Below are 25,620 nucleotides of genomic sequence, written 5' to 3'. Positions count from 1 at the left end.
GGACAGCCGTCGATGCAAGTGTCGCCGCCAATCCTTCCGCCTCGCGGCCTGTCTCCTCCCTGATGGCCAGCCATCCCCAGCCAATTCGGGCTCCGCAACTCCTACAAACCACTCGCCCTCCTCGCCGGGGCCGATGAGCGCGCAGCCTCAGCTTCAGCACCTCCAGAGCCAAGTCGCAGTCGCGCCAGCTGCGGCCGCTCAAGTCGCCGCTGTACGTTCCCGCGGCCCTGCGTCGAACCGAGCGGGCACCAAAGCCGTCACCTCTCACGCCGCCGCGCAGCGTCCACGGCTCAGTCGACGGGCAGGACGGGCAGGATGGCAGCATCACGCCGACGGAGCGTCTGTCTCGCCGGTCGACGGTCGACAGCACTCGCAGCGGCGTCAGCAGGCTCGCCCAGGACGAGTGGCTGCGGGATCAGAATCTCGGAGAGGTCACTGGCTCGCCTACCAGGGAGCACTGGAAGGTATTTCTATCTCCCTTATCCCCCTTCCTTTCTCAGTTTTACTTGTATAAATATAGCTATTGGTATGGAGTCATTGTATAAGAGACAGCTAACAGTTAATAGGCCGACTCTGCTTCTCCCTCCTGCGACTCGCCAGTGTGCAAGTCGTTCTTCGGCATCTTCGTTCGTCGCCACCACTGCCGTCACTGCGGCCACGTCTTTTGCTCCTCCCATACCCCCTACACCATTCCACTCGACCAGAACGCCAGATTCCACCCGGACGGTATCCCCTCACGCAGCTGTGACCTCTGCTGGGCCGCCTACCGCCGCTGGGAGCAGGCCCGCGCCGATCGACTCAACCAGATCCAGCATAACCTACTCGCCAACCTCAACGCCCCTGAGCGCAGCCAGGGATGGGCCATCGAGGCTGACCGGCTCAGTATTGCCGACCCAGACGCTGATTCAGACGAGCACCAGGACGGCATGATTGCCACCAGCGTGCCCAGAGACTGGAGCTGGAGCACCTTCTAGCCCAGACTCACTGCTTTATGCATTACCTCCCCCACCTACCCTCTTCTTTTCTGTTACAATTGATACCCCCCTTGCCGTGGTCTCAAGTCTACCACATTACGGAGTACTTGACTTGGCTTGGCTCTCTCGGCCCATTGCTCTCTCATCTTTGTCTTCTACTTTCGTCTTTGCTCTCATGGCCTACATGTTCCATCCAGGATGATAACCGCGTGTTTGTTTAGCTCATTATGCTTTTCTTTTTTGATTACGGCTGTCTGAACGAGGTTCCCCGGTCCTCCATGCATATAGATTTCATTTCTCCTTGTCTATCTTCTTTTTCTTCTACCATCTGTTTTTTTATCATTTCGTTACCGTGCATACGGCCGTCTTGCCTGGGCCCGAATCAAACAAATTTACCCATATCCAACCCCAGTGTCCTGATCCGTAGACCCTGTAGAATCATAACTCTAGCGTCTTCCACATCCCAACATGCTGAATCCCTTCTTCATCCCACTGTCCTAGACTCTTGTCCGTCTCGAAGCCCAGCCGGGCATACATCGCCTCGACATCCGTCTGCGCATGTACCAACACCAATCCCCCCCATCCACCACCTACGTCCAACCTATGCTCAACCCCCCATCTCAGCGCCATCTCGACCAGTCTTCGAGCAAGCCCTTTGCCTCGATACGCAGCCAGAACAGCCAAACGGCCGATCTTGGCAAACGGCTTTCCGCTCCCATGCTGGTGGTGGTGGTAGTGGCCCTCTTCATGCGGTGGCGGGACGAGACGAACCACGCCTACAGCTTTGCCGCCAGCATCAGCATCGTAAGCATACGCAACCCAATGCCAGCTCCGGTCGTCGTCGGCGTCAACCTCATTCTCTGGAGCACAATTCTGCTCATCCACGAAAACTGTCATGCGAACTTGTAGTCCATCTTCGAAGACGGGGTATCGTGGTTGTTTGTCGTCATTGAGGTCAGTCATTCCTGGTGCTGGCGGCTGCATGCGGAAAGTAAACGAGTCCATATTACAGTAACAGTAGCAGCGGTGGTAACAAATAGCTGTACGGAGTAATAAGAGTAAAAGCAGATTAGTAGGGTTTGTAGTAGAAGTAACAGGTTGTATATGTGAGAGGCTCAAGATCTAGTGTGTTGGCTCTGAGACACTCTGGCTCGTATTATAATGCTTGTTTCAAAACATGCCAATATGATTCAATTGACAGCATATATTGACCATGTTGATATTGAAGATACTACTGTTTTAGCTAGAACTAAAACCTTCCCAAACGTCGTCATATTCTTCAGTATAAGCTTCTTCTTGTTCCTGTTCTTCCTCTTCGCCTCCAATTTCGTCCCGCACAAAGATAGCTACAAAGAACCCCCCGGTGCCTTCATCTCCTGCAGGCCAACATCGAATACAAGCCTCCACCTGATCAGAGGACAGCAGGGGTAAGCTCTCCAAGGAATCACCGGAGAGTATCCCGCGGTGATGCCACTTCTGAAGCCCCCTTGCCTGCTCAGACCGAAGCTCAAGTCTCCAGCCACGACGTTGAGAAACCGATGAGGCTAGCACACGAGCAACTACGTCCTCGTTCTCCTCCTGGTGTATCGAGCAGGTGCTGTAAGTGACCCGGGTGGCAGCTGGGAAGCTAAAGGCATGCTCGACTATCTGACTCTGCAGGTTAGCAAGCTTCGCCAGCCGTTCACTCCCATCTTCTTTTTCTCCTGTTGTTGGAGGGTTGGCGGTGGAAGACGCATCCACTGGAGTCTCGCGTTTCCTCTTCCGGTTCTTCACTCCCTTGCAGCCAGATGTAGTAGTTGACGCAAGTTCAGACTTTGACTTGGGCAGGCTGAGTTGTGGAACATCTTCACGTTTTGTGATCCCACTACCCGAACAGCTAGGGTCAAGCAAAAGAGCAGTAACATGCTGGAATCGAGTGTCTGTCGGGTCGAGGGCCAGGAAGTCCTGCCCAGGCATGACGGTCACCATGTCATCCGCGCCGGCCTTTTTCACCATGGTCTGTAGAATCTTGGACCGTGAGCGAGATGCATCTAGCGAAAATATTCTTTTTTTTTGTTTCCTCGCGGTAGAAGAGAGTAACGAAGCAAGATGGGTTGTTTTGTTTCCCGGGGCAGCACAACCATCAATCAGATCACCATCCCATTGCTCTGGATGGTCACCCAGTAGCAAATAGGCAGGAAAACAAGAGGCTTTGTCCTGGAGTATAAGCCTTCCTTCCTTATATGCAGGTGAGGAAGTGATGTCGATGTCACGGCTGATCGCCAAAAGGTCCGGGATGTGTTCGTCCAAGTAGTACTTCTTCTTCTCATCCGCCGTGGCCTCCGCAAGCTCAGACAACGAACTCACAGGCCCATACCCAGCAAAAGTACTCCCCATCTCACGATCCAGCCTTGTCAGTGCATTATTTATTCGTATCCATCTTGGCGAGAATGTCTCCGTAGCTTGCTTGTCCTGCAGCAGCTTTTGCTTCAATTCCTCCTTCGACGCGCATCCTCGACGGATTCGCAGCTTCGTAAGTTCTGCATTAATACGAGACTTGTGGCGCTCTACTGCTAGACGCAGGGGGTGATTCGATGGCGCTGCGATGCCTCTTTTAGACAGCAGAAAGTCATAGACGAGGAGAAGTGACAGAATAGGAGTTAACTGCTCACATCACCTTGTTCTCGTTAATTGTGTATCCAATTGAAGTGATAAACGCAAATTACTAGATCCGACTGACCTTTGGCTCGTGTGCCAGGATGCCCGCACTGTCAATTACCTCCGTGATGCACTCATTATATTTTGCGACTTCAACTATCAGCGCATAAATCTGCGCTGCAGGAGACTTCCACTTGCCACTATACACTCTCGACTTGAGGGAACCGGTGTGAGAGGGCCCACTGAGAACATCTGCAGCTTCATAGTAGAGCGACATCCTCTTCCTATCCCTTTTTTTATTACCATCGTCTTCATCTTCTTCCTCATCGTCGTCGTCGTTTTTGTCTTTTTTTCCTTTCTAGTTAGCCGCCAAGGCGCTTAACGCGGCAAATTGCGCCAAGAAAAAGCCGAACTTCAACGTCAAACAAAAAAGACGAAGACGCAGAAGATCGAGAAAAGCGACAGCAAAGAAGACAGCAAGCATGGCGGGACCGTCGAGTAAGTTAATGCCGGAAATGCTCCTTGCCCCAGGGGTCATTTAACTAACTCAATTGATAGATCTTCACCTTGACCCTGCGCTGCAGAAGTACTACGGTCAGCACCCTCCGACCCATCGGTTTCGATCGATCCACAACATTCGATGCTGTTGACAGCTGGTTATTCAATAGTTTACATGTTAACATTTGGCTAGACACACACAAGAACCGCTACAAGTATTTTAGATGGACGCCGCGCACTGCCTGGCTCTCACTCTGCTACATGGCTGTCATCCCTGGCATCGTCGGCTACATCTCCTACAAGACAGATGTGGGTGCTACATTTCTACCATATTCATACCCAGTTACAGCATGGCGCTAACTTGACCCGACTGCGTTAGGGTAAATACAACTTCCGGGGGAAGAGAAGGGGAGATACTATCGCGGAGTTTTGAGGAATTAGGGACGTCAAAGTGGACATGCCTTGTTACAGTGGATTGTCTGTTTCAAGTGGCATCCAGCATATATTTCGAGCCAGATGATGAGGGACTCTGACGTGTACTAGCTGTCGATGTGTCTCTTTTTGTCACTGTATAATAGCAATACTGTTGAACATCAGCCATATCAGTATCTGGTTATGCGCTTTTGCCTCTGCATATGACTGTCATCGAAGCACACAAGCAAGTGTTACGAATCTGCGATTGTGAATATACCAAGGGGCATGCATGTTGAAATCCTTTGCCTTCATAAATCTCCAGTAAAATGTTGATGATCTCGCAGGCTACAGAGGTAAAGAAGCATGTCTCGCCGGTTAATAAGGCCGGCCCCCGTCTCGTAGCCCCCTACCGTATACACGTCCACTGCTATCTGGTAGCCTTTCTCCTCTCCTCCACTCTCCGCTAGGTACGCTGGCTGGGTTCGCACCAGACATTACTCCTCCACTTCTCCCAGGCCCATGCCTTGGCCTTGAAAACCCAGAGTCTCGTGAAAATGGCCCTCCTCCAAACGCTCGCATGCCCCCTCCTATTGCGGAGGTAGGCGGTCCACGAGAGGGTAATGGGGGAGCCACGGACCCGTCAGCGAGAGGCGGCAGTATAGCACAGTCAATGTAGTCTCCAATAACGAACCGCACGTCATGGAGTACCTTATCCGCCTCGTCACCTTCAAGAGTTATCCCTTCGCCTGCATCTTCATCCTTCTTCGGCTTTACAATCACGCTTCCTATATCCTTGCTGATATATTTCCCGCGTCCATCTCCCGCGTCGCTCGGTCGACCGCCAGGCTGGCTCCTTGTGTCGGGGTAAACTAGCCGGAAGCTCAAGCGTGTCCCTACGGCTGGGTCGGGAAGCAGAGCTGGTAGTGTTGAGGTGAGCAGATGCGCCAGCTCCCGCAGTGAGCACGACTGCCAGGTGTATATCTGAAGGTGCGGAGGCAGTGGAGGGTTGGGAGCTGTTCCATTCTCAGCTGTGGATGGCGCGGATAGGATAGGAAAGTCTGAGAGTGAATGAAAGGAGTTCTGGCGGTAGAACAGCTTCAGATGGAACGGTGTTGTCTTCTCGCGGTCAACTTTGAGGGCTTCATCTGCTGAAGCCATGATGGGTACGCGTTTCTCAGAGGTTCCTCAGTCAGCGAATGAGTATATAGATTAGCCAAAGGATTTGTATAGCGAGGAGGCCAGTATATGCAGATATATGTGTTGAAACAGCGCGTCAAAGCTAGTGAAATAACGAGTAGAGCTTTTGTGAGGCTGTAGTTAGTTCTTGTACCGTTCGCCAGCCTCTAACTAAGGCCTGAGGTTCTCACGACCGAAGAACCTCTCAGTCAAATAACTGATTGTCCATATTTCACCCTTCCCTATCGGTTATTAATACTAGTAGATACAGTAATTATTTTATATATAGAAACAAGCTACACTCGGCTTAATGCCCAAGTACTACCCTTCTCATTAGGGTAAGCTTAGGGTTAAGCCTCAGGAAGTGATGTAAATAACTAGGTGAAAAAGAAAAGCTAGCGACGAACGACCATCAGACAGCCAACGACCTCCAACTTGAGATATACCAGACGGACGACTACCCACCAGAGTCAAGAGCGCTACGGTGACTAGGTAACGATGGATTTTGCATCTCTTATGTCAAAGGAGATATCCAAGGCCAAGTCGGACAGCACGGAGAAGAAATACACCAAACGGTCAGATGTCGAGGCAGCTCGCGTGGCAGCGTATAATGCAGAGCAAGAGAAGCTGCAGCGAGAACGAGAAGAGCGAGCCGAGCTGAAGCGGAGGCGAGATGAAGAAGAGGCGGAGCAGAATCGCCGGCGGGAGGAGAAACGAAGACGGCTGGCCGAAGAGTCAAGGGCACGACGAGAAGCGGAGGAAGACGCGCGAGAAAAAGAGCGCCGCAAGCGCCAGGGACTGGCCGATAGAGACGTCAGCAGCGAAAAGGAAGAGACAACCGCGGAGGCTGGTGAGGATCTCGACGATGGTGAGCTGATTGGAAAGCTGCGAGAGCTGGGGGAGCCGGCGCGGCTCTTTGGAGAGAGCCACAAAGGGAGACTGAAGAGATACAGAAACCTCGTCAACCCGGAGCAGCAGAATAAGAAGAAGCTTACGGATGGGCCCATTCCTACCACCCTGGAGCTGGTGCCAGAGGCGGACATGAAGGTGCCCGACAAGCTGCCTGCAGACAAAGAAGGGAAACGATACCTCTTCAGACAACTGGCCTCATACTTCACCCTCGTCCTCAAGGAATGGGAGGTTGCCCTGGCCCAGAGAGATGATGCTGTCAAGCAGACCTTTCAGGGCAAACAGGCTTACAACGCTATGGTACAGTCGCGGGAGAACATGCGGCCTCTGTTCAAGAAGTTCGAGAACGGAGATATAGAGGATGGCATCCTCGAGCCCGTCGTTGAGATTGTCAGAAATGCCCAGAACCGACGATATGTTGATGCTAATGACGGGTATCTTACACTGAGTATCGGCAAAGCGTGAGTAGAGTCCGAATGGTCCTTTTAACTGGTAAAGGGTCTAATGCTAACTACATTGATAGAGCCTGGCCTATTGGTGTCACCATGGTTGGTATTCACGAACGTTCTGCTCGAGAAAAACTACACGAAGGAGGCAAGGGACAGGCCCATATCATGAGCGATGAGATTACGCGCAAGTTCCTCCAGAGCATCAAACGATGCCTGACCTTCGCCCAAGTCAGATGGCCACCGGATGACCAGCTCCAGCTCATGGGATGAGAAATGCCTCTTTGCCGACGTTATCAGTTCTACTCATTAACCTTAGATGATGATATCTATTTTTTTTTGGACGACAACGGTTCAATTAAGGGGCTGCTCTAGCTGGCCTCTCTTTGTCTACTCCCTTTCGGAAACCCACTACCTCAGCCTCCAACTGTTTCAAAGCCTTGCCGTATCTTTCCCGCAAGTCAGCCATGCCCCTATCGTCCAGTTTCATGGCCACCCGCTTGATCGTCTTGCCAGCAGCCCTGTTCACACTTCCTCTAGCGATATCGTTTGTAAACCACCTACCCTCGCTATGGGTCACCAGACTCCAGGCAGAACCAGGCCTGCCGGCTCTGGCAGTACGGCCAACTCTATGAACATATGTTGTCAAGCTGTTGGGAATGTCATAGTTGATGATATTGTCTAACAGAGGAAGATCCAAGCCACGAGAGGCACGATCTGTTGCAACGATGATTTGTATTTTCCCCTTTTGAAAACCTGAGATAGCCCTCCGTGAGGTGCTGGATTTGTTGGATTTGATGAGAGTTCCAACCTTTCCGTCCAGATATGGATACATGAGGGCAAGCAGACGTGATAGTCGCGATGCTGCCTCTGATGATTTTGTGAATATGAGGACTGAACGAGGTGTGTTATTTCGTTCGTTCCCGGTGGATGAGTCGCCGCTTACAGACGATTCTGAATCTGAATCTGAACTAGAATCAGACGAGTCATCATCATCTGATGATGATGAAGATGTGGAGGCAGATGAGGAGGATATAGAGTCCTCTGATAGACTACTAGAGTCACTGGAGTCACCTGGGTTTGAGGAGACGGACATCTGTCTGGTTTTCGTCCTGGTCTTCTCCTCAACGGCCATGCCGATATGTGTCTGCAGCAACTTCAACAGGTAGAGAGGCTTTTCGGACCCATCGCCTACAGGTATCAAACTTTCATCTAGGAGTGATGGTAGGGTGATATTACTATCTGGCCCTGTCTCTCCATTTCTCGTGGCATCGTTCATGTCTGCACCATCAACAACAACAAGTTTAGGATTATGTAGTCGCAGTGAATTCAGCTTCGTTATATCTCGAGTCATGGTCGCACTAAGTATAACCTTCTGAAGATTCCGGGACCCTAGTGGAAAGCTGAATCCCTTCGTTAGTTGTTGTAGTGGGCCGGTGGTGGTAGATTGCTCCTTTGTATCCAAGGCAGGCAGAACAGTCTCTACCCACTCCTGAAAGCTCTCGTTGAGCAACCGGTCAGCTTCATCAATGATCAGCCATTCAAGAGAGTCCAGTATAAATCCTTTGGTAGACCGGATATGGTCAACAAGTCTGCCAGGAGTGCATATCAGTATATCGACACAAGGAGACCATTCTATAACATGGTCTGGTAATGTCTTGCTGTACTCCTCTGCTTCAGCAATATAGTCTGTCAGGCTGAAAGAGGCCCATTCATCTGCTGTCATCTCCCTGTCACACTGGCTCCCGGTGCTTTCCGGCCTGTACATGCGAGTCTGCTTCATGATCTGAGTCTGCTCATCCTTTAGAGCAGTTGAGCCCACGGCGGTGCCAATTCGAAGCCCCGAGCCACTAGCACAGAGTTCGCATGCATCACGAACCTGCTTGACTAGCTCTCTCGTAGGAACAATAATCACAGCCCGTAGCTTGGCAACGGGCAGACGTTTGAGTCCAGCAAAAAGGGGTAGAACGTATGCCAAAGTTTTACCTGACCCAGTGGCGGCCGAGACACAAATATCTCCGGTGTATCTTGTAGGTCCTTTTGCAAGCAGAGGTATCACTGCTGACTGAACCGGCAAAGCCTCTGTGTATCCCTTGTCTTTGAGAACGTCAACTAGGTCTGCACCCAACCCCAGATTCGAAAAACTTGATCGAAACCCAGGCAAGGCCTTTGAGGGGGCTGCCAACCATGGAGGAAGAGTAGAATAAGATGGTGCTGCAGAATCGCTGGGCGCAGGGGCAGGTTGCGGCAAAGGCACTAGGCCATGAGCTTCCTCTTTCGCCTCCCCCGCTGGCAGTTCATTTTCTTTTAAATCAGGCAAAGCTTGGTCTGCTGCACTTCTCCTCGCTTTTTCGTACCTGGACATAATCTTTTTATGTCTTTTCGTCTTTGCATCATCCTCATCGGTAATTGATATCACTTTGCGTCCGGTACCATCTCGCGTGGATGCTGTACCCCGAGCTTCATGTTTTCGAGTCTGCTTATCAGATCTGTCTGCCATTCCTCTACTGCTTTCCTTCTTGTTTCTCCCATCAAGTTTGTCTTCCACTGAAAGGGCCGTCTTGTCCTCTGCTTCCTCCCGAAGGACCGAATGCCCATTACTCGCCGCCCACGCTTCCGAACTTGTCTTTGGGCTGGTAGACCTTTCTCCGACTCCTTTCTGAGATAACTCGGCAGTAGAACTCTTCTTCTTCCTACTGCCCTTCTCGACACTCTGCGGCCTATCCGAGCTGTCCTCATGGCGCTTCCGTTTGCGAGTAGCTGGCGATGAATCGTTTGCTCGGTGCGCGATGCCCGCCATCTCCAGTGCTGTCAGACCACAAGTGATCAAGCCCGTTGAGTATGGGCTATCCTATAGCTACAGCTCTTCCTCAGCCTCTTCCTCGGTCTTCTTTTCTTCTCTTTACTCTCTCTTCTTTTTTCGGTTCTTTCTGAAGTTTTGATTTTATTTTTATTTTTACCTTTTCTTTTTTTTAAGCCTCAACATGAAGATTATATAAGCTCAGAATCACGTGGTGGACTTTCTTCCACCTTCAGGAGGTTGAAAAAAGACGAAAAGACGTGATATTTTGATAATTTGATAGAAGCGCGCGAGGAGGAAGAGGAAGAGGATTATCAAGCTTGATGCTACCGTTCTCAGGCAGGGATAGACCCTTTTGCGCGGGGCTTGCTCTGTGAGCTTTCTACGTGTTCATCATGCCTTACAATATTGCGTAAGTTATGCTATAACTGCGCTCTCTACCTAGGTAGTTACCTTGCAACTCCCGCTGACTATCTGAATACGGCACGCAGCATGATAAGTGATTTTTTCTTCCCTCAGCCGGGTATGGCCATTGAATGATGAGACATTTTGTTTTGGCTTCTCCCTTTAACGAAAAGTTGTAGGCGGAGTGGAAAGTCACATATATCAAGTCTCTTCAGTGAGTTGAGAGCTGGTTCAACCCTATAACTTACTATTTCGAGAGTTGGGTGTCTAACCTGGTGGATATAGAAACTCATCGACCGCGGACACAAGGTGATCATTGTGACCCATGCGTACAAAGGCCGGACCGGAGTGCGTTACCTAACCAATGGCCTCAAGGTCTACCATGTTCCCTTCTTCGTCATCTACCGCGAATCCGCTATGCCAACAGTCTTCTCCTTCTTCCCAATATTCAGGAACATCATGATCCGAGAACAAATCGAGATAGTGCATGGACATGGTAGCTTGAGCTGTTTCTGTCATGAAGCCATCCTTCACGGTCGGACAATGGGCCTACGCACCGTCTTCACCGACCACTCCCTCTTTGGATTTGCAGACGCTAGTTCGATCCTTGCAAACAAGGTACTCAAGTTCACACTTAGCGATGTGGATCATGTTATATGCGTCAGCCATACTTGGTACGATCGACTGTCCTTTGTGTGCTTGCGTCCATCTTGCTAATTCATCCTACAGCAAGGAGAACACCGTACTGAGAGCGTCTCTCGACCCTATGATGGTCTCCGTGATCCCAAATGCTCTGGTAGCAGAGAACTTCCGTCCACCCTCATACACTGGGTCCGTGAGTGGCTCGTTAAACAACCGCCCGTTGGTTCATAGAATGCCTGGACCCCGTCTCCTTGGTCCCGACGACACGATAACGATCGTGGTGATATCACGCCTCTTCTACAACAAAGGAACAGACTTACTGATAGCAGCAATACCACGGATACTTGCGCTCAATAAAAACGTACGGTTCATTATTGGCGGATCTGGGCCAAAGGCTATTGACCTGGAACAAATGCTCGAGAGAAAAGTGCTTCAGGACAAGGTAGAGCTCCTTGGCCCGATCAAGCACGAAGACGTGCGCAATGTGATGATCAAGGGCCACATATACCTTCATCCCAGCCTGACAGAGGCTTTTGGCACCGTGATCGTAGAGGCTGCCAGCTGTGGGCTGTACATTGTCTGCACCCGTGTTGGTGGTATCCCCGAGGTTCTCCCCCAGCATATGACAACCTTTGCAAAGCCAGAAGAGGATGACCTAGTGCAAGCAACGGGAAAGGCGATTGCTGCCTTGCGGTCGAACAAGGTGCGCACGGAGAGGTTCCACGACCAGGTCCGAATGATGTACTCATGGACTGATGTCGCGCGACGTACTGAACGCGTCTATGATGGGATCTGTGGCGCCATCAGTGAGGAAGAGTTCTACGGCAATTTCCCCAAGGAGAGTTGGACAGGGTCGCGCAGACGAGAGCACAGTTTTGCGCTCATTGACCGGCTGAAGCGGTACTACGGTTGTGGGATCTGGGCCGGAAAGCTGTTCTGTCTCTGCGTTGTGATCGACTTTCTGCTCTATGTTTTCCTCGAGCTGTGGATGCCACGCAGTAGCATCGACGTCGCACGAGACTGGCCGAAGAAACCGGCTGGTAGAGGCGGTGGCCAGATACTCGATGCTCGCCAACCGGTAGGCAATGCTCGGCATCCTCGACACAATGAGACATGGCAGGAAATGATTTGACTGAGCTGTTGGTGTTCATATTTTACGATATCCTTAATTTCGCGATACCCCTTTATACGCAAGGCCGACAGAGTAACATGAAACTGCGCTGATATTGAGATATTCTGGCAGTTATTGACGTCCACTCTATTCAGCAATAGTTAATGATAATGACGATAATATTAAAATCGAGGTAAATCAACAAAACGCCGGGTATATGCAGTCAGCCGTATATTCGCATCAGATACTAGTAAAAGTAAATCCTCAACCTCCAACTGTGGATATTAGATCAGCTACCTCATGACGGGCGGCCGGCCTTCCTTATTCCACTTTACACGACTCCTGACCCAGTCAACGGCCTCCTGGACACCAGTCCCCGTAAGGGCGCTGACAGGGAGCACCCTGCTGTCCCGTACGCCGCCTCCTTCCTGGCCCTCAAAGACCTTACGAACGAAGCCTTCTTTGATACGGACGACCTCAACACAGTCTTCTCTGTCTTGCTTGTTGGCCAGCACAAGAATAGGTACACCGGCTGTGTCCGCGTGCCGGAGGACAGACTCAAGAACCTGCCGACACTCGTCCAACCTGCCAAACCGCCCGGCATGATCAATTGACTCAATCTTCTGTATCTCGAGCGCACCGTCTGTCAGTGATGCACCATCACCGCCCTCACCACCGTCGTCAGCAGTTATGTCCACTTCGCTGCCATCTCTAGGTGTAGCCAACGGGGCAAGGTCAGAGACATCCGGGTCATCCCCCACGTCCGCGCTGTCAACCACGAAGATGATGGCGTGACAGCTGGAATAGTAGCTCTGCCAGAGGCCGCGCATGGAGATCTGGCCCCCGATGTCCCATATCTTCAAGTACATGTCCGGTAACGAGATGGTAGAGACATTCTGTCCCACCGTTGGCACCGTCTTTGCAGAGACCTGCTGTGTCTGTCCGTCGGTAGGTGGGATGTAGAGCGCCTTGATCTGCGATAGAAGCGTCGTCTTGCCCGCGTTATCGAGGCCGAGCAGCAAAATTGAGTACTCTGTATATCCGCAGACTGTTAGCATGAATTTCCCCCCCTGCTTCACCAAGATGTTTGTTTGTATGTTCGATGCCGACCTTCTTTGCTTGTAGCGTACTGGTAAAGCGACTTTGCGAGATGGAACATGATTGCGGACGCCAGCAACCCCTACAAACATGCCGTAGGATGTCAAGAGAGCTCTGGAGACTAGTTAAGGCGGCCGAGACGGCATAAGCTGTCCTCCTGCGATGCGCTGTTGTTGGTTATCGCTGTCTGCTAGTTACTAGATAAGTACTAGGTAGTTATATGTTGTGGTGAAGAAACCGAGACGTCGCAAGCCTCCATCGCCAACCTAGTTAAATAACCACTTAGGGAGTAGATCCACCCAGGTTACTTAACTAAATAACCTAATAGCCTAGGTACCTAAGTTAACCAGCTGCACGAATAGGTAGTTATATGTACACATCTACAGCTATGAAGGGACCAACAATATCCACGGAGGATAGATAAGCTGAATTAACATCGTCTTCTGCGTGAGTTGCCTCTCTAATAGAGTCTTTTTGTTATATTCCACTTGCAAGCTGAACAGAACACCCCCAGTCCAATAACTCCAATATAAGTACAGATATTCATACAGATAAACCACCAGTTAACTATACAGGTGAAGCTTTTGGAACTCCCGCAAGCCCCAGGGTTACCATCCCAGTCCGAAGCGAGGACAGCTTCTATCGTGGCCGCTGCTCCGGCCTAAATGCGAGCATTGGGTGGATCATGTCAAAGCAAAGCCAGGACCTCGTCAGCCTCAAATTCACCCATGCCATCCTCCCGACGGCGTACTAATTCCTCGAATTGACACTCAAATGAGAGGGTAAACATACCCGCCCCTTCTTCGGCCGGCCTACTTCGTCAAAACATCTAGGACGAGCCTCCATGCGGTCCGCCACTCATGCGGCAACTCTCCAAGGATATCTATCTGCTGCTTGGAGATGTCATCACTTGTAGCCAGCATGCTTTCGAAAAGATCACTGAAACCCAGAATCGACCATATAGCGCATGCGAGTGTCCAGATATCAGAAGGAAACGAGATGGTCTTTTCTGGTTCGAAATGTGCTTCCGGTGGTAAGAAAGCCGTAGGTGATCGACATTGCTCGCCCAGTCGCTGTTGACAGGCCTCCAGTGGTAAAAAAAAGGCTTCACCGAAGTCGCCCAGGATGAGACGCGCTTCCGTGGGCCGGATTTCGTTCGCCCATTTTCCCAGCCAGACGGGTAGTGTTGCGTGGGGCGGGACACCAGCAGGAAGGGGGTCCTTATCGTGGCGCACAATCGGCTCTACATAGGGTGTGCCGAACTTTTCATACAACTGCTCTACCGAGAGCTGATTGAGGCTAGACGGCAGTCGGAGTAAAGCATTTCCCAGGTGAATACCTACATCGGAGAATTAGTCAATAATTCCAGGCTCCCGGATAAGTTTTGTAGCTTGCTAACTTCCATGAACAAACCCCTGGTTATGAGTATAGGCAACAGCCAGCACTAACTGAGCAACAAGAGAGCGTGCCGTCTCGATCGTAAAGAGGCGAAATAGAGTTGCTTCCGATAGACTGCATCGTGCTGGAGTCATTACATAGCATCTATGACATCCGTTTGGGCCCTGGAGTTCGAACTGGTCCTTGACTGTAGGGATCATAGTCCGGCCTGGATGATCAAGGTAGGAAGACGAGGCTGCGATGGTACGCAGAACGTCAGCGTCGCGAGGAGTTGAATCCGCTGCGCTCACTTTGACAGCCACGTATGCAGCCTGCTGTTCGTCGCATGAAAGCCAGATAGTGGAGAATGTTCCATGGCCGAGCTTGGGAACAACCCGATAGCGGTTGTTGAGAAGGTCTCCAACTGATATTGGGTGGTAACCCCCAGGCAGGTATCTTTCTAGCAACTCCACACCGTCAATATACTCGTACTGGGAGCCAGGGCCTACCCTAAGGGTGAGTATGGTATACTTTGGCAGCGTCGAGACCTCTCGGGGAAGACCCTGGGGCAGGTAACAGGACAACAAGTTGTTATACATAAAACAAACAATCGGAAGATATCGATATCACTTCGTCATCCTGTTTGACCACTAGTGTGGGCTCACTTTTGTAGCCTAACTAGGTTCATGGTTTCATCCATCTTTCAAGGCTGGTGCCTCCTTTCCTGTGTTGTTTACTCCGCCGGGGGAAGTGGTAAAAAAAAAAAAAAAAATAAAAAGAAATCATCGATCACCAACTCGACCGAATCAACGTCAGTCCAGGCGGCCAACCATGATCTTCCAGCAGAGCCGCTCTTTTAGTTATTTAACTAACTACCTGTTAGTTATTTAACTGTCAGGCTGCAACTCCAACTCCAACGGCTCCCTGTCACCACCACCACCACCACATCACGGCCAGCGTCCGAGAGCAGCCTTTCCTCCTCCCCTTAGCCTCAAACTCACGGGCCCAGCAGATACACATATATAAATAACCAAAATGACGAAGAGGATAAAACGAAAAAAAGAAAAGAAAAGAGAGAGACGGACGAATTTGTCAGCACTTTTCGGGGTTTTTGCCCCTCGGCGCATCGCGGGAAAAACTAGTTAACTTAACGAAGAGAACTCGTCCGCAGATTTTTCCTCCCCCTCTGCTCTACGGAGTACATGGATTTATAATCAGAGGGACGGGACGGCGATGCAGGATCCTTCAGTCGAGCGCACTGCAGCGGGCGCCTGACGTTTCTTTCGTCCGTTGATAACTGGTTAACTAACTAACTAGTTAGTTATGCAGCCGTGGCGGAGGGCCTGTTAACCACCGGCATAAACCAGTTATAGATCTATATCCCAATCATAGCTGCATCACAGCTTCGGCTTCGAGCCAGCACAAAAAACACTCGACGGACGGACCGGCCGAAACACTCTCCTCTCTCTCTCTCTCTCTCTCTCTCTCTCTCTCTCGGCTATAGTGCCCGCCCGCTGCTGCTCGAGCTAGTTAACTATCAGGAAATGCGGGTGGCTCTACGGCCGCAGGATATACCACTCTCCTGCCAGCAACGATTCTCCTTCTCCCTCACAACCTGAACTGGGAGAACCCTTAGCCTGCTGTCCTGATTCCGATTCCGATTCTGTTTTTATCATGGACGGGCGACGGTCAGATTCGTCATTAATCGACGCAGTCATCGTGGGTAAGTGGTGGGCTGTGCACTGTTTTCTTCTTCTTCTTCTTCTTCCTCTCCTTCTTTTGTTACTTATATTAGGCAGTTAAGTAGACCAGCAAACTGACAAGGACTACAGGCAACGGGCCATCTGCACTGATTCTATCCTACATCCTGCACGGCAACGTCCCCTACTACAATCTCGACTCACCTCATCCTGATCCGATACTGCATGCAAAGCTAAAGGATGCTACGGAACTGCTCCAGCTCGATGTTGCCCATCTGACCAGCCACTTCGAGGCATCTCGCTTCTCCTACTCGACTCAATCCCTGCCTATAAACTCGCTGGTTGACTCACTCGTCCGGCCGTTTGGCGAGACTGACGACCGTGAGTCGGCATCCTGCATCTCCTGGCACCACGACCCCGAGCGTGCGGTGCCCCATCTCTGCCTCGGTGATGCGCCCCAGCCCGGTGGCCAGTGGACAGAATGCCCGCCTGGAACCACCTGGGACATCCAGTCTCTCAGCTACGCGGGGATGCTCTCGTTGCCGGGTTATAGTTTCTATGACCACTACTACGCCGCTCATGGCGTCCACATGCCCTCTTATACCCGGCCGTCTAGACAGGCCATAGCAGAGTACCTGGCTGCATATCCAGCCGCTGTTGGTATCGGAAACTCTATCCTGAATGGACAGGCGGTGTCCGGCGTCTCTCGTACAGACAGTGGTTTCTACATTGCCTCACACAATATACAATGCAAACACCTTATACTCGCATCAGGCATCTTCACCGAAGTCAAACCACCCAGACCTCTCCTCCAGCCATTACTCTCCCTTCCATCTCACTCAGACCTGCCTGTGACAGAGAAAGCACCCCTGCTTGTCATAGGCTCTGGCTTCTCGGCAGCTGATATCATCATCTCTGCTCACCCTCACCAGAAGATCATTCACATCTTCAAATGGGAACCAGAATCAAGCCCCTCTCCGCTTAGAAGTTGCCATCAGCAAGCTTACCCTGAATATGCCGGCATCTATAAGCTCATGAAGCGTAGCACACTAGCCAAATTCACCTCCCCCAAGCCAAACAAGCGGAACCAGGCCTCTCTTCCCACCTTTCTCACTAGCCGGAACTGGGATGATATATATGAAGCCCTACCAAACACTCTTGTCGTGGATGTGGCAGTCGATGGCACAGAAGGTATCGTCACCTTTCGCCGCAGTGACAGCTCTACCATCACCCGCCGCATTTCCGGTCTATCATACGCCGTGGGCCGAAAGGGCTCGTTAACCTATCTTGACTACCACCTTCAACGTGAAATACTCGGTGCCAGCTTCGATCAATCCCATGATGCGTCAATTGCTAAGGATACCCTCAAGTCAGCGGCCATGCACGACCTCGAGGTAGCCAAGGATGTCTTTATCATCGGCAGCCTCACTAGCGACTCCCTCATCCGTTATGCTTATGGCGGTTGTATGTACGCGGCAGGGAAGCTCATTGAGCGGTGCACTCAACGCCAGGTTCACAATCAAGTCTGTGACGGCCCCGTTGATAACATTGTGACTGGTCAGTCGGAGCCTGACCTTCCTGCCGTTTCCCCGTCCGACACACAAATGGACATACTAACCCATAACAACCAATATAATAATAATAAAAACACATTACCCAGCGAGCTCCGCATGCACAGGGTCTCGTCAGAGCTCAGGCTGGGGTCAAAAAATGATAGATTTGGCAGCAGAAGGCGGAGGTCTTGGTGGGCGTTTATCTTTTCTTGACCTTTTTTCTTGACGAGCAATTAACTAAATATTGATTTTTACCTCATAATGCACACTGCTCATAACACCGTTTCAATGTTCTTTAACAAGGATCGAAAGTCAATAACGGTACTCGTTGATACGGACTGTTACAACATTGGTTACCTAGGTACCCATGCGTGAAAAACCAACGTCAAAACAGCTCTCTTCACATCTGGCTCTGTTTCTGGTTAGCTGCCAACACCATAGGGTTCAAGTGAAGAAAAACCATCTCGCCGGTGTTATCTGTCCCATATTCGTACCAGGTCCAAGCTCCTTGCGGGCAACGGATAGCAAAATAACTAACTACCTAGTTATTTAACTGGTTAACTAACTAACTAGTTAGTTACCTAACTCGCAGGCTTGGCTGCAGGTTGATTTTCTTGTCCGCATAATACCTACCCCTTTGCTCTCAAACTACCCTGCAGGCAACAAAGAAGCTCCTAGAAACGCTAAAGTATGCGGCAAATGTGTAGCCGGGATTGCTATGTACATGAACCGAACCAGCATGCCTTTAACAGACCTGCAACTGCGCAAACAATGGTCTATGGTCTATCAGAGGTTAAATATTTATAGCTTCAGAAGGCCTAGTGGCGATATCTAAGCCTATGAACCATGGCTGGCTACATTCGACATATATACCCATATACCCAACTAGAGCGTTTAGCCGTTCGAGAACACTACCATTTGCACTGCGGGCTTTTAACGCAGCTGCGAGCTATTGTTGAGCAATATCTACAGTAGCTCACATGAGGGCCCATTGTTCTCCGGTTTTGAGGCGTGACCGTGGGACACAATTGCATTGGCGGCTGTCTGTTATGCATGTTCTGTTCGCAGGAGGCGTAACTCTTGCTGTGAAACAGCAAGGCTTGGGCATTTCTATGAAATCCCGTCTCACCGTATACGCCGTAACTGCCTGGACAGCTATGAAATCTTCTGATATAAAGGGCACACCCTCATCACCTCGAATACAAGCTATGAATATTCAACCCGGAAATCATATCTTGCCTCCACAATATATATACACCACCTCCAGAACAGCATCTCCCCGCAAGATGCAATTTTCAACCATCCTACTCTTTCCGCTGCTGGCTCTCACTAGTCCTGCTCCTGTCAGCCCTGCTCCACAAGGTCCTCTGATGGCTCTACAACCCAGGAGCGAGAACGCTTGCTGCAAACCCTTTGGTCAAGGCAGCAGAGTAAGTCTTTTGGCGAGTTACCTAGTCAACTCATCACCCAACTAGGTTTGCGTTCAGCGTACCAGTTTTATAAGACTAACTGGCTCGCTTAATCATAGAGCTGGCGTCTTTGTGGCGATAGGACGATGGGCACACCCTGTTGCGGGTATGGAAGTAAGCATCATCTGTGCATCAGTTATTGTATCCACAGGTCTCGATAGTATATCGTCCTGAAGGCTAACTTCATAATTGTTTTATTAGAGTGCAATATATTTTGCTGTGCTTGCAAGGGTGGATGCCGTGTGATATAGGGCTGATTTCTAAGATACGATGCATCAATTACTTATCATTGGGATATTCATATCCGTTAACTAATTACCACTATCGGATTTTTCCAACATCGGATCTCATTTACCTATCTATACACCACATTCCACAACACCGCAAACGGCCTTTCTTTGTAGGCAGGTTTCTCTGTTCGGCCATGTTCGCTGTTCTTTGCTTCGGCAAGAAGAGGCGTATCTATATGGTATAGCCGCAGTCAGTATCTGATGAGCTATATGCATGAACTAAGCCCATATCTTTCTTTGTATAACACTCTGCCTAGTTAAAGGGCCAGTCGGGATACCCAAGAGGCCAACTAAATTTTTAAAATTAATGTTATATATATTTATATAATTTTTTAATCTTCTCTAATATATTAAAGAAGGAGAAGAAGTCGAGGTTTCGTAGATTTCTTAAAGCTGCTGCAAGGTAGGTCGTTGTTTACTTGGTGTGTGTTTTTTTTTGTTTTCTGTTTTCCTTGCGTTGCGTTGCGCCTGCCTACCTAGGCATCTATACCCTCAAAGTAGAAACATAAGTAAACATCTTTTCCTTCGAGTCCTTTTCAAAATTTCTTTTTCTAGACAACAACGCATAACATATGTCGTCTCGTGTCTCAACTCCATTTTCGTCTCCCTGCTATCGTGCCTCTGTCAGTTGTTGTCCTGCTTGTGTCTGCTGCCAGCATGAATCTAACAAGCTGCTATAATAGCAGCATGATTTTCCAAACCCACCCCCCTCCCAAAATGCCCGTACGTTTTGTGTTGGAATATCCATTAGCTACGACACACACTCACTTACCCAAGGATTCCTTAGGGCATTTAGGCTTTTTTGTCCCTTGTGGTCCAACATTTTGCAATATATAATAATGACATTTGTCAGTATTCTTTTTGTCCTCTTACTCTCACCCTATGAGCCTAGGTACACGCTCTATTTTTGTCTATACTTAAGAGGGTCTATGCTAACTGCTCTTATAGGATCCTACTAAATACCTAGGTAAGTCTTGGGGTTTTGAATCAAAGTGGATAAAAATATCGGACCCAGAGTAAGTCTCCCCCTTAGCTATATGGATAGAGAGGCCGCTAACTAAAGGGGTCTATATAACGCCACTATCTCAATCTTAAGGGGGTTCAGAGACGGTATTAATGCATTGAACCGTCGAAATGGTGGAACAACACATAACATATGTCTTGTCGCGCGTCTCTAACTCCATTTTCATCTCTGTGGCTATCGTGCTTCTGTCGTATCCTATGTCTTCTCCATGTGTGCTTTGTCCCACCATGAACATAAGCAACAGCAGCATGACTCTGCAAACTCCCTGCCCTCCCCCGAGCTCAAGCGTTCTTTTATAACACTGGCATTCGTCAGTGTTTTGCTTGTCGTTGTCTTCGCGCCTTACGAGCCTAGGTATGTGGTGCTTTTTCTCTATACTCAAGAGGGCCTATGCTGACTGCTCTAATAGATTTGTGAGGGAGAAGACTTACTGTTAGGCCACAAGGAACAAAAAGGCTTAAATGCCCCAAGGAATCCTTGGGTAAATGAAAATGAGTGCGAGTCGTAGCTAATGGAATATTCCAACACTAACCCGCTGGGAATCAGTCTCAATTTAATTGGAAAAGTCAACATAACGTAAGTCTGCCCGTGGCCATATCATATAGATAGAGAGACCGCCAACTAAAGGGGTCTATATAACTAGCGATGTTCTGGGGGAAATTAGAGACGGAGTTAATCAAATTCGTGATGGTGTTAACGACCTCAACAGGCGCAAGCCCTGTGGTTGTGGTGGTTGCGTCCGCAACTAGGATGTAACCAGGTGTCAAACGGAGATCGATGATTTGATTGAGAAGACTATGCACTGGAGTATGCAGTTGACGGGAGGGACCAACGAACTTACCATATTTAATTACAGAGGTATAATAAATGTGACGACGGGACGACCGGAACCCCTTGCTGTGGATATGGAAGTAAGTACACGTAGTTATCTATTGCGCTCGACGTTTCTTGGGACTAGTGTCTAACTTGTGACCGTTTTACTCCAATATAGAGTGCAACGGTTTCTGTTGTGCTTGCAAAGGTGGATGTCGCCACGCTTAGGCCTCGTTCCTGACATACGGCATGTTGTTGCCAGGCCCTGCTATGATTACTCAAACCGAGATGTAATGATTGCAAGCAATGAGTCGATCTGCAGTTACTTTGATTAAACTTAGATTATTCAATTACTGGGGTCAGCACGTCGATCACCTAACCTGGTTACTTCAACAGCTGGATGTAAACCACCTACCCAAAAGAATTCAAGGCATACCAAGAAATTGTTCAATTATATGAAAGACTTCAATTCATTAGTTTATAAATCATAGGGGATAGCCAAGTGTCGTGGCATAGTAATATAACCGTAGACTCTGTCTGTTTTAGGGCATTCAACCATTTAAATTTCATAGACCCGTTCCAATCCGTACAAAAGAAGAGTAAAACAAAAAAAGAAAATAGAGTAACTCGCGACAATGGAAATGGCAGACGCGAGTAGCAACCTGGATTATCAGGGGCGATTATATAGGGGTAGTGGTATTAGTTAGTCATAGGCCTCACGTCGGATTATATAAACGCAACGAGTAATGCCAAGCTGGAAATGCAAGTCACAACCTTACCCCAAGCTGAAGGGTAAAGAGATCCTGCACCTCCAGGGAATGGGACGGGGTCCGTGGAAGAAGGTGGCATGCTGGATCCTGAGCTAGGGATGGAGCCGCCGCCGGTAGTCGTCGGCGTACCCATACTCGTGGGCTCGGGACCTTGGGAGGGATCAGAAGAGCTACCTCCTCCGCCGCCGCGAGTGGTAGTGGAACTACTACCTGTCGAAGACGGGTGGCGCGTCGTGGTTGATTCCGGCTCGCTTTCAGTATTCGAATGGGTGGGTGTAGATGTTGACTCCATTGACGACTCCGTCGAAGTAGTCTCTGTGGTACGTGTGGGATCTGCTGTAGAAGTGGTCTCAGTCGTTTCCGTAGACGATGACTGCGTTGATGATTCACTAGAATGGGACGTACTTGACTTAGTAGTGGAAGTCTCACTCGATGTTATAGTTGAAGAAGATGCTGTTGGGGTAGAAGATGACTCTGATGTAGTGGGTGTTGTCATAGAAGTCATAGAGCTAGTGGCCGTAGAAGGAGTAGACGATGGTTCGTGAGTAGAAGTCATCCCAGGCTCAGGCATAGTTGTAGGGCCAGTGGGGATAGGAATGGATTCACAGTAATCGAGCCATTGCTGGAAATCCGGGAGGAGAACATGGTCAAAGTCTGAGAATGTACCATTAGATCTTTCGTTGGTACATTTTTGGCACTCCCCAACAAGCTTCTTAAACAGTGAGCCTGCCTCGCACAACTCAGGATCTGCTCCAACAGCCTCTCCCTCAGTTGTAGCTGCATTACACTCATCAAAACATTCGCTCGCCGCAATTTCAGGATCACGCCTGAAAAGCGCGGACAGGGAGCGGCGGAAATAACCTTGAGAAGTCGCCGTCGCGTTATCAAATGAGAAAATATCGAATGTAAGTCCGAATTTCCTTGGGTCTAGGTTGTAGTAACCAGGAGAAACAACCCACTTCTCCACCTTACCAGGCGCCCACTTCTGTGGGGGGTGTCTTGGTGGACTAGGAATACACTCATCGGGGCTACAGACATAGTTCCGACTTGGAAGCCCAACCTCAAAGTTGCACTGTCCATCCGAAGGGGTGCGTTTTGGTCTGCAAAGTTGCCCGGGAGGACATCCCCAAATGTAATTCGATGGGAGTGGCGCTGGTGGAGTATACGTTGGGTTCGCAGCCCTGGTCGGGCAGAGAGAAATGGAGAAAGTTGTCGTTGTTGTAGTTACAGTGTTGGTTTTGGTGATGGTAGTTACTTCGCCTGGCTCCGTCAGTGTCTGAGTTATTGTCGATGCCGGCAGAGTAGATGTAATCACTGTGGTACTGGCGGGAATTGTCACTGTAGTTCCAGACTCGGTGATAGTAGTGGCAGGTAGTGTTTGAGTCACCGTCGTGATAGTCCCGGGAAGAGTGGTGACCATGGTGACTGTCGAACCTGGTAGAGTGATTACCTGAGTATCCGTGGTAACTGTCCCAGACTCAGTGTAGGTTTGGGTGATTGTCGAGGCGGGAATTGTTGAAGTTATCACCGTTGTACTTCCGGGGAGTGTGATTGTGCTTCCAGACTGGGTAATCGTGCTAGCAGGCAGAGTGCTGGTCATGGTTATGGTGCTTGCTGGAAGGGTGATCACATGAGTCTCCGTGCTAACCGTCCCAGGTTCAGTGTAGGTTTGGGTGATTGTCGAGGCGGGAATTGTTGAAGTTATCACCGTGGTACTTCCGGGGAGTGTGATTGTGGTTCCGGACTGGGTAATCGTGCTAGCAGGCAAAGTGCTGGTCACGGTTATGGTGCTTGCTGGAAGGGTGATTACATGAGTCTCCGGTGGCGGAGTGCTAGTAACTGTGCTTACCGTCCCAGGCTCAGTGTAGGTTTCAGTGATTGTCGAGGCGGGAATTGTTGAGGTTATCACCGTGGTACTTCCGGGGAGTGTGATTGTGGTTCCAGATTGGGTAATCGTGCTAGCAGGCAGAGTGCTGGTCACGGTCGTGGTGCTTGCTGGAAGTGTGGTCACTTTGGTAACGGTAGATGCAGGCAAGGTAATGACCTCGGTTTCCGGCGGCAGCGTAACAGGAGGAGGGGTTATGGTAGGCCCTGGCACTGTCACTGAAGTGGTGAGAGTCGTACCCGGTAGGGTAGTGTACATTGTAGACACGTAGGTTGACGTGATAGTAGTAGGTACCATGACAGTTACAACGGACGTAACGGTCCCATAAGTGGTTGTCGTTATATACGTGGGCACCACAGTTGTGAATATGGTTGTAAGCGTGGTCGTGGTGGAGACCGTAGTGGGCTGAATAACAGTTGTCGAGATGGTTGTAGAATCGTGGATGGTGGTCTCGTTATAAACAGTGGTAGGTATAGTCGTGGGAACGGTCGTTGGCACTGTTGTGGGGTCAATGATGGTAGTTTTGTTGAAGACCGTCGTCGGGACCAAGACGGTCCTGGTGACATAGTCAGTGATAATCTTGGTGATACTGGCAGTCTCGGTCTTAGTTTTGGTCTCGGTCTCGGTCTTCGTTTTGGTAACAGTGACTGTATGTTTCCCGCCTCCAGTCTCACAACAGCAGCAGCAAGTCGTTTCCGGGTGGAAATTGCCGCCTTTGGTATTCTCAGTGTCGCGAGGGAAGAAACTCTTCAACGCCTCACGGCGTTTATAGAGGCCCCCAGTGTCGGGACAGGTGTCATTTTTGCATAATGAACACCCCTTTGCCCAGCAGTATATCTATTTCATGTTCGTTAGGCTTGTTACAACGGGCTAGGGAAAAGTGAAATGGCCATTGGCACTCCAATGGTTAGAGAGTATTCTTACCTGACAGCTGACATCATTACCGGGTGTCGGTGGCTTGTTTGGACACCCTGGGTACTTGCACCCGTCATCAGGAGGAGAAGAAGTGAAAACGGTCGTTGTCCGAGGCGGGCAGCTATGGATGGTTGAGGTGATGGTAGTGTAGGAAGTAGTGTACTGTGGAGGGTATGCTCTATAGGGATCAGGACCGGTTGGGCTGCGGTAAGTCTGGGTGGCATCAGCCTGGAGCACTGATGTGGCCGCCCATAGCAGAAAGGATGTGGTCAACCTCATTGTGGTGGGTATTCAGTGATAGACAGTAGAACGACCACACGGCTAAGCAATTGAAAGCTTAGAGACCACTACTCTCGTAGCCCCTATAACTAGCTGGATAGAGAGTTAAAACAAAAGCCGCGCGAGGGAGAAGGAAGAGAGAGAAAGGGAGAGAAGACATGCGACAACAGGAGAAGATAAGAAGGTCAGAAATCGTGACCCAGGCAGAGCTCGCTCGGGGGAGGTAGGGGCCCCTTGTCGATAATATGGCCAGCAAATAAATATCGAGAAGAGAATGCTCAAGGAAGGTAAAAAAAGAAAAGAGCAAGGTCAACAAGTGCCTGCGTATGAGAGGTCCAGGTGCGCTCCATACTGGCACCACAGAACCAGAACAGCGGGAGGAGCTTCGGGTCGTCCTGTCAGCATGAGGGGGAGAAAGTTATACGGGAGAACCAT

At 49.9% G+C, this 25,620-nt stretch overlaps 14 protein-coding genes across 14 annotated transcripts; 7 read left to right on the top strand and 7 right to left on the bottom strand.

Moving 5' to 3' along the window:
* Window positions 1-133: 133 nt before the first annotated feature.
* MGYG_07283 (hypothetical protein) lies at window positions 134-974 on the top strand (the record flags this gene model as incomplete). The annotated part of the gene is made up of 2 exons (XM_003171234.1): window positions 134-508; window positions 567-974. 2 exons carry the CDS (start codon window positions 134-136, stop codon window positions 972-974), a joined length of 783 nt encoding a protein of 260 aa, XP_003171282.1.
* A 438-nt stretch (window positions 975-1,412) lies between these two features.
* MGYG_07282 (hypothetical protein) lies at window positions 1,413-1,979 on the bottom strand (the record flags this gene model as incomplete). Its single annotated transcript, XM_003171233.1, has 1 exon — window positions 1,413-1,979. The coding sequence occupies one exon, from the start codon at window positions 1,977-1,979 to the stop codon at window positions 1,413-1,415; it is 567 nt and encodes a 188-aa protein (XP_003171281.1).
* Window positions 1,980-2,213: 234 nt separating this feature from the next.
* Window positions 2,214-3,888, bottom strand: MGYG_07281 (hypothetical protein; the record flags this gene model as incomplete). Its single annotated transcript, XM_003171232.1, has 2 exons — window positions 2,214-3,617; window positions 3,694-3,888. The coding sequence occupies 2 exons, from the start codon at window positions 3,886-3,888 to the stop codon at window positions 2,214-2,216; spliced, it is 1,599 nt and encodes a 532-aa protein (XP_003171280.1).
* A 205-nt stretch (window positions 3,889-4,093) lies between these two features.
* MGYG_07280 (hypothetical protein) lies at window positions 4,094-4,469 on the top strand (the record flags this gene model as incomplete). Its single annotated transcript, XM_003171231.1, has 3 exons — window positions 4,094-4,109; window positions 4,170-4,205; window positions 4,303-4,469. 3 exons carry the CDS (start codon window positions 4,094-4,096, stop codon window positions 4,467-4,469), a joined length of 219 nt encoding a protein of 72 aa, XP_003171279.1.
* A 429-nt stretch (window positions 4,470-4,898) lies between these two features.
* Window positions 4,899-5,681, bottom strand: MGYG_07279 (hypothetical protein; the record flags this gene model as incomplete). The annotated part of the gene is made up of 1 exon (XM_003171230.1): window positions 4,899-5,681. The coding sequence occupies one exon, from the start codon at window positions 5,679-5,681 to the stop codon at window positions 4,899-4,901; it is 783 nt and encodes a 260-aa protein (XP_003171278.1).
* Window positions 5,682-6,197: 516 nt separating this feature from the next.
* MGYG_07278 (pre-mRNA-splicing factor 18) lies at window positions 6,198-7,327 on the top strand (the record flags this gene model as incomplete). The annotated part of the gene is made up of 2 exons (XM_003171229.1): window positions 6,198-7,069; window positions 7,132-7,327. The coding sequence occupies 2 exons, from the start codon at window positions 6,198-6,200 to the stop codon at window positions 7,325-7,327; spliced, it is 1,068 nt and encodes a 355-aa protein (XP_003171277.1).
* Window positions 7,328-7,412: 85 nt separating this feature from the next.
* On the bottom strand, window positions 7,413-9,854 carry MGYG_07277 (ATP-dependent RNA helicase dbp6; the record flags this gene model as incomplete). Its single annotated transcript, XM_003171228.1, has 1 exon — window positions 7,413-9,854. One exon carries the CDS (start codon window positions 9,852-9,854, stop codon window positions 7,413-7,415), a length of 2,442 nt encoding a protein of 813 aa, XP_003171276.1.
* A 395-nt stretch (window positions 9,855-10,249) lies between these two features.
* On the top strand, window positions 10,250-12,033 carry MGYG_07276 (phosphatidylinositol N-acetylglucosaminyltransferase subunit A; the record flags this gene model as incomplete). The annotated part of the gene is made up of 5 exons (XM_003171227.1): window positions 10,250-10,266; window positions 10,304-10,377; window positions 10,439-10,473; window positions 10,545-10,933; window positions 10,989-12,033. 5 exons carry the CDS (start codon window positions 10,250-10,252, stop codon window positions 12,031-12,033), a joined length of 1,560 nt encoding a protein of 519 aa, XP_003171275.1.
* A 272-nt stretch (window positions 12,034-12,305) lies between these two features.
* Window positions 12,306-13,171, bottom strand: MGYG_07275 (ADP-ribosylation factor 6; the record flags this gene model as incomplete). Its single annotated transcript, XM_003171226.1, has 2 exons — window positions 12,306-13,045; window positions 13,123-13,171. 2 exons carry the CDS (start codon window positions 13,169-13,171, stop codon window positions 12,306-12,308), a joined length of 789 nt encoding a protein of 262 aa, XP_003171274.1.
* A 751-nt stretch (window positions 13,172-13,922) lies between these two features.
* Window positions 13,923-15,086, bottom strand: MGYG_07274 (CMGC/SRPK protein kinase; the record flags this gene model as incomplete). The annotated part of the gene is made up of 2 exons (XM_003171225.1): window positions 13,923-14,449; window positions 14,510-15,086. The coding sequence occupies 2 exons, from the start codon at window positions 15,084-15,086 to the stop codon at window positions 13,923-13,925; spliced, it is 1,104 nt and encodes a 367-aa protein (XP_003171273.1).
* A 1,075-nt stretch (window positions 15,087-16,161) lies between these two features.
* MGYG_07273 (hypothetical protein) lies at window positions 16,162-17,953 on the top strand (the record flags this gene model as incomplete). The annotated part of the gene is made up of 2 exons (XM_003171224.1): window positions 16,162-16,210; window positions 16,320-17,953. 2 exons carry the CDS (start codon window positions 16,162-16,164, stop codon window positions 17,951-17,953), a joined length of 1,683 nt encoding a protein of 560 aa, XP_003171272.1.
* Window positions 17,954-18,789: 836 nt separating this feature from the next.
* MGYG_07272 (hypothetical protein) lies at window positions 18,790-19,455 on the top strand (the record flags this gene model as incomplete). The annotated part of the gene is made up of 3 exons (XM_003171223.1): window positions 18,790-19,170; window positions 19,216-19,323; window positions 19,411-19,455. The coding sequence occupies 3 exons, from the start codon at window positions 18,790-18,792 to the stop codon at window positions 19,453-19,455; spliced, it is 534 nt and encodes a 177-aa protein (XP_003171271.1).
* A 1,559-nt stretch (window positions 19,456-21,014) lies between these two features.
* On the top strand, window positions 21,015-21,577 carry MGYG_09145 (hypothetical protein; the record flags this gene model as incomplete). Its single annotated transcript, XM_003171222.1, has 4 exons — window positions 21,015-21,018; window positions 21,233-21,275; window positions 21,380-21,434; window positions 21,515-21,577. The coding sequence occupies 4 exons, from the start codon at window positions 21,015-21,017 to the stop codon at window positions 21,575-21,577; spliced, it is 165 nt and encodes a 54-aa protein (XP_003171270.1).
* A 485-nt stretch (window positions 21,578-22,062) lies between these two features.
* MGYG_07270 (hypothetical protein) lies at window positions 22,063-25,185 on the bottom strand (the record flags this gene model as incomplete). The annotated part of the gene is made up of 2 exons (XM_003171221.1): window positions 22,063-24,828; window positions 24,916-25,185. 2 exons carry the CDS (start codon window positions 25,183-25,185, stop codon window positions 22,063-22,065), a joined length of 3,036 nt encoding a protein of 1,011 aa, XP_003171269.1.
* Window positions 25,186-25,620: the final 435 nt, after the last annotated feature.

Source organism: Nannizzia gypsea, genomic scaffold, assembly GCF_000150975.2.
Source record: "Nannizzia gypsea CBS 118893 supercont1.6 genomic scaffold, whole genome shotgun sequence".
Classification (NCBI taxonomy): domain Eukaryota; kingdom Fungi; phylum Ascomycota; class Eurotiomycetes; order Onygenales; family Arthrodermataceae; genus Nannizzia; species Nannizzia gypsea.
The sequence above is the reverse complement of the archived record's forward strand: the minus strand, read 5'-3'. Positions and strand labels throughout refer to the sequence as shown.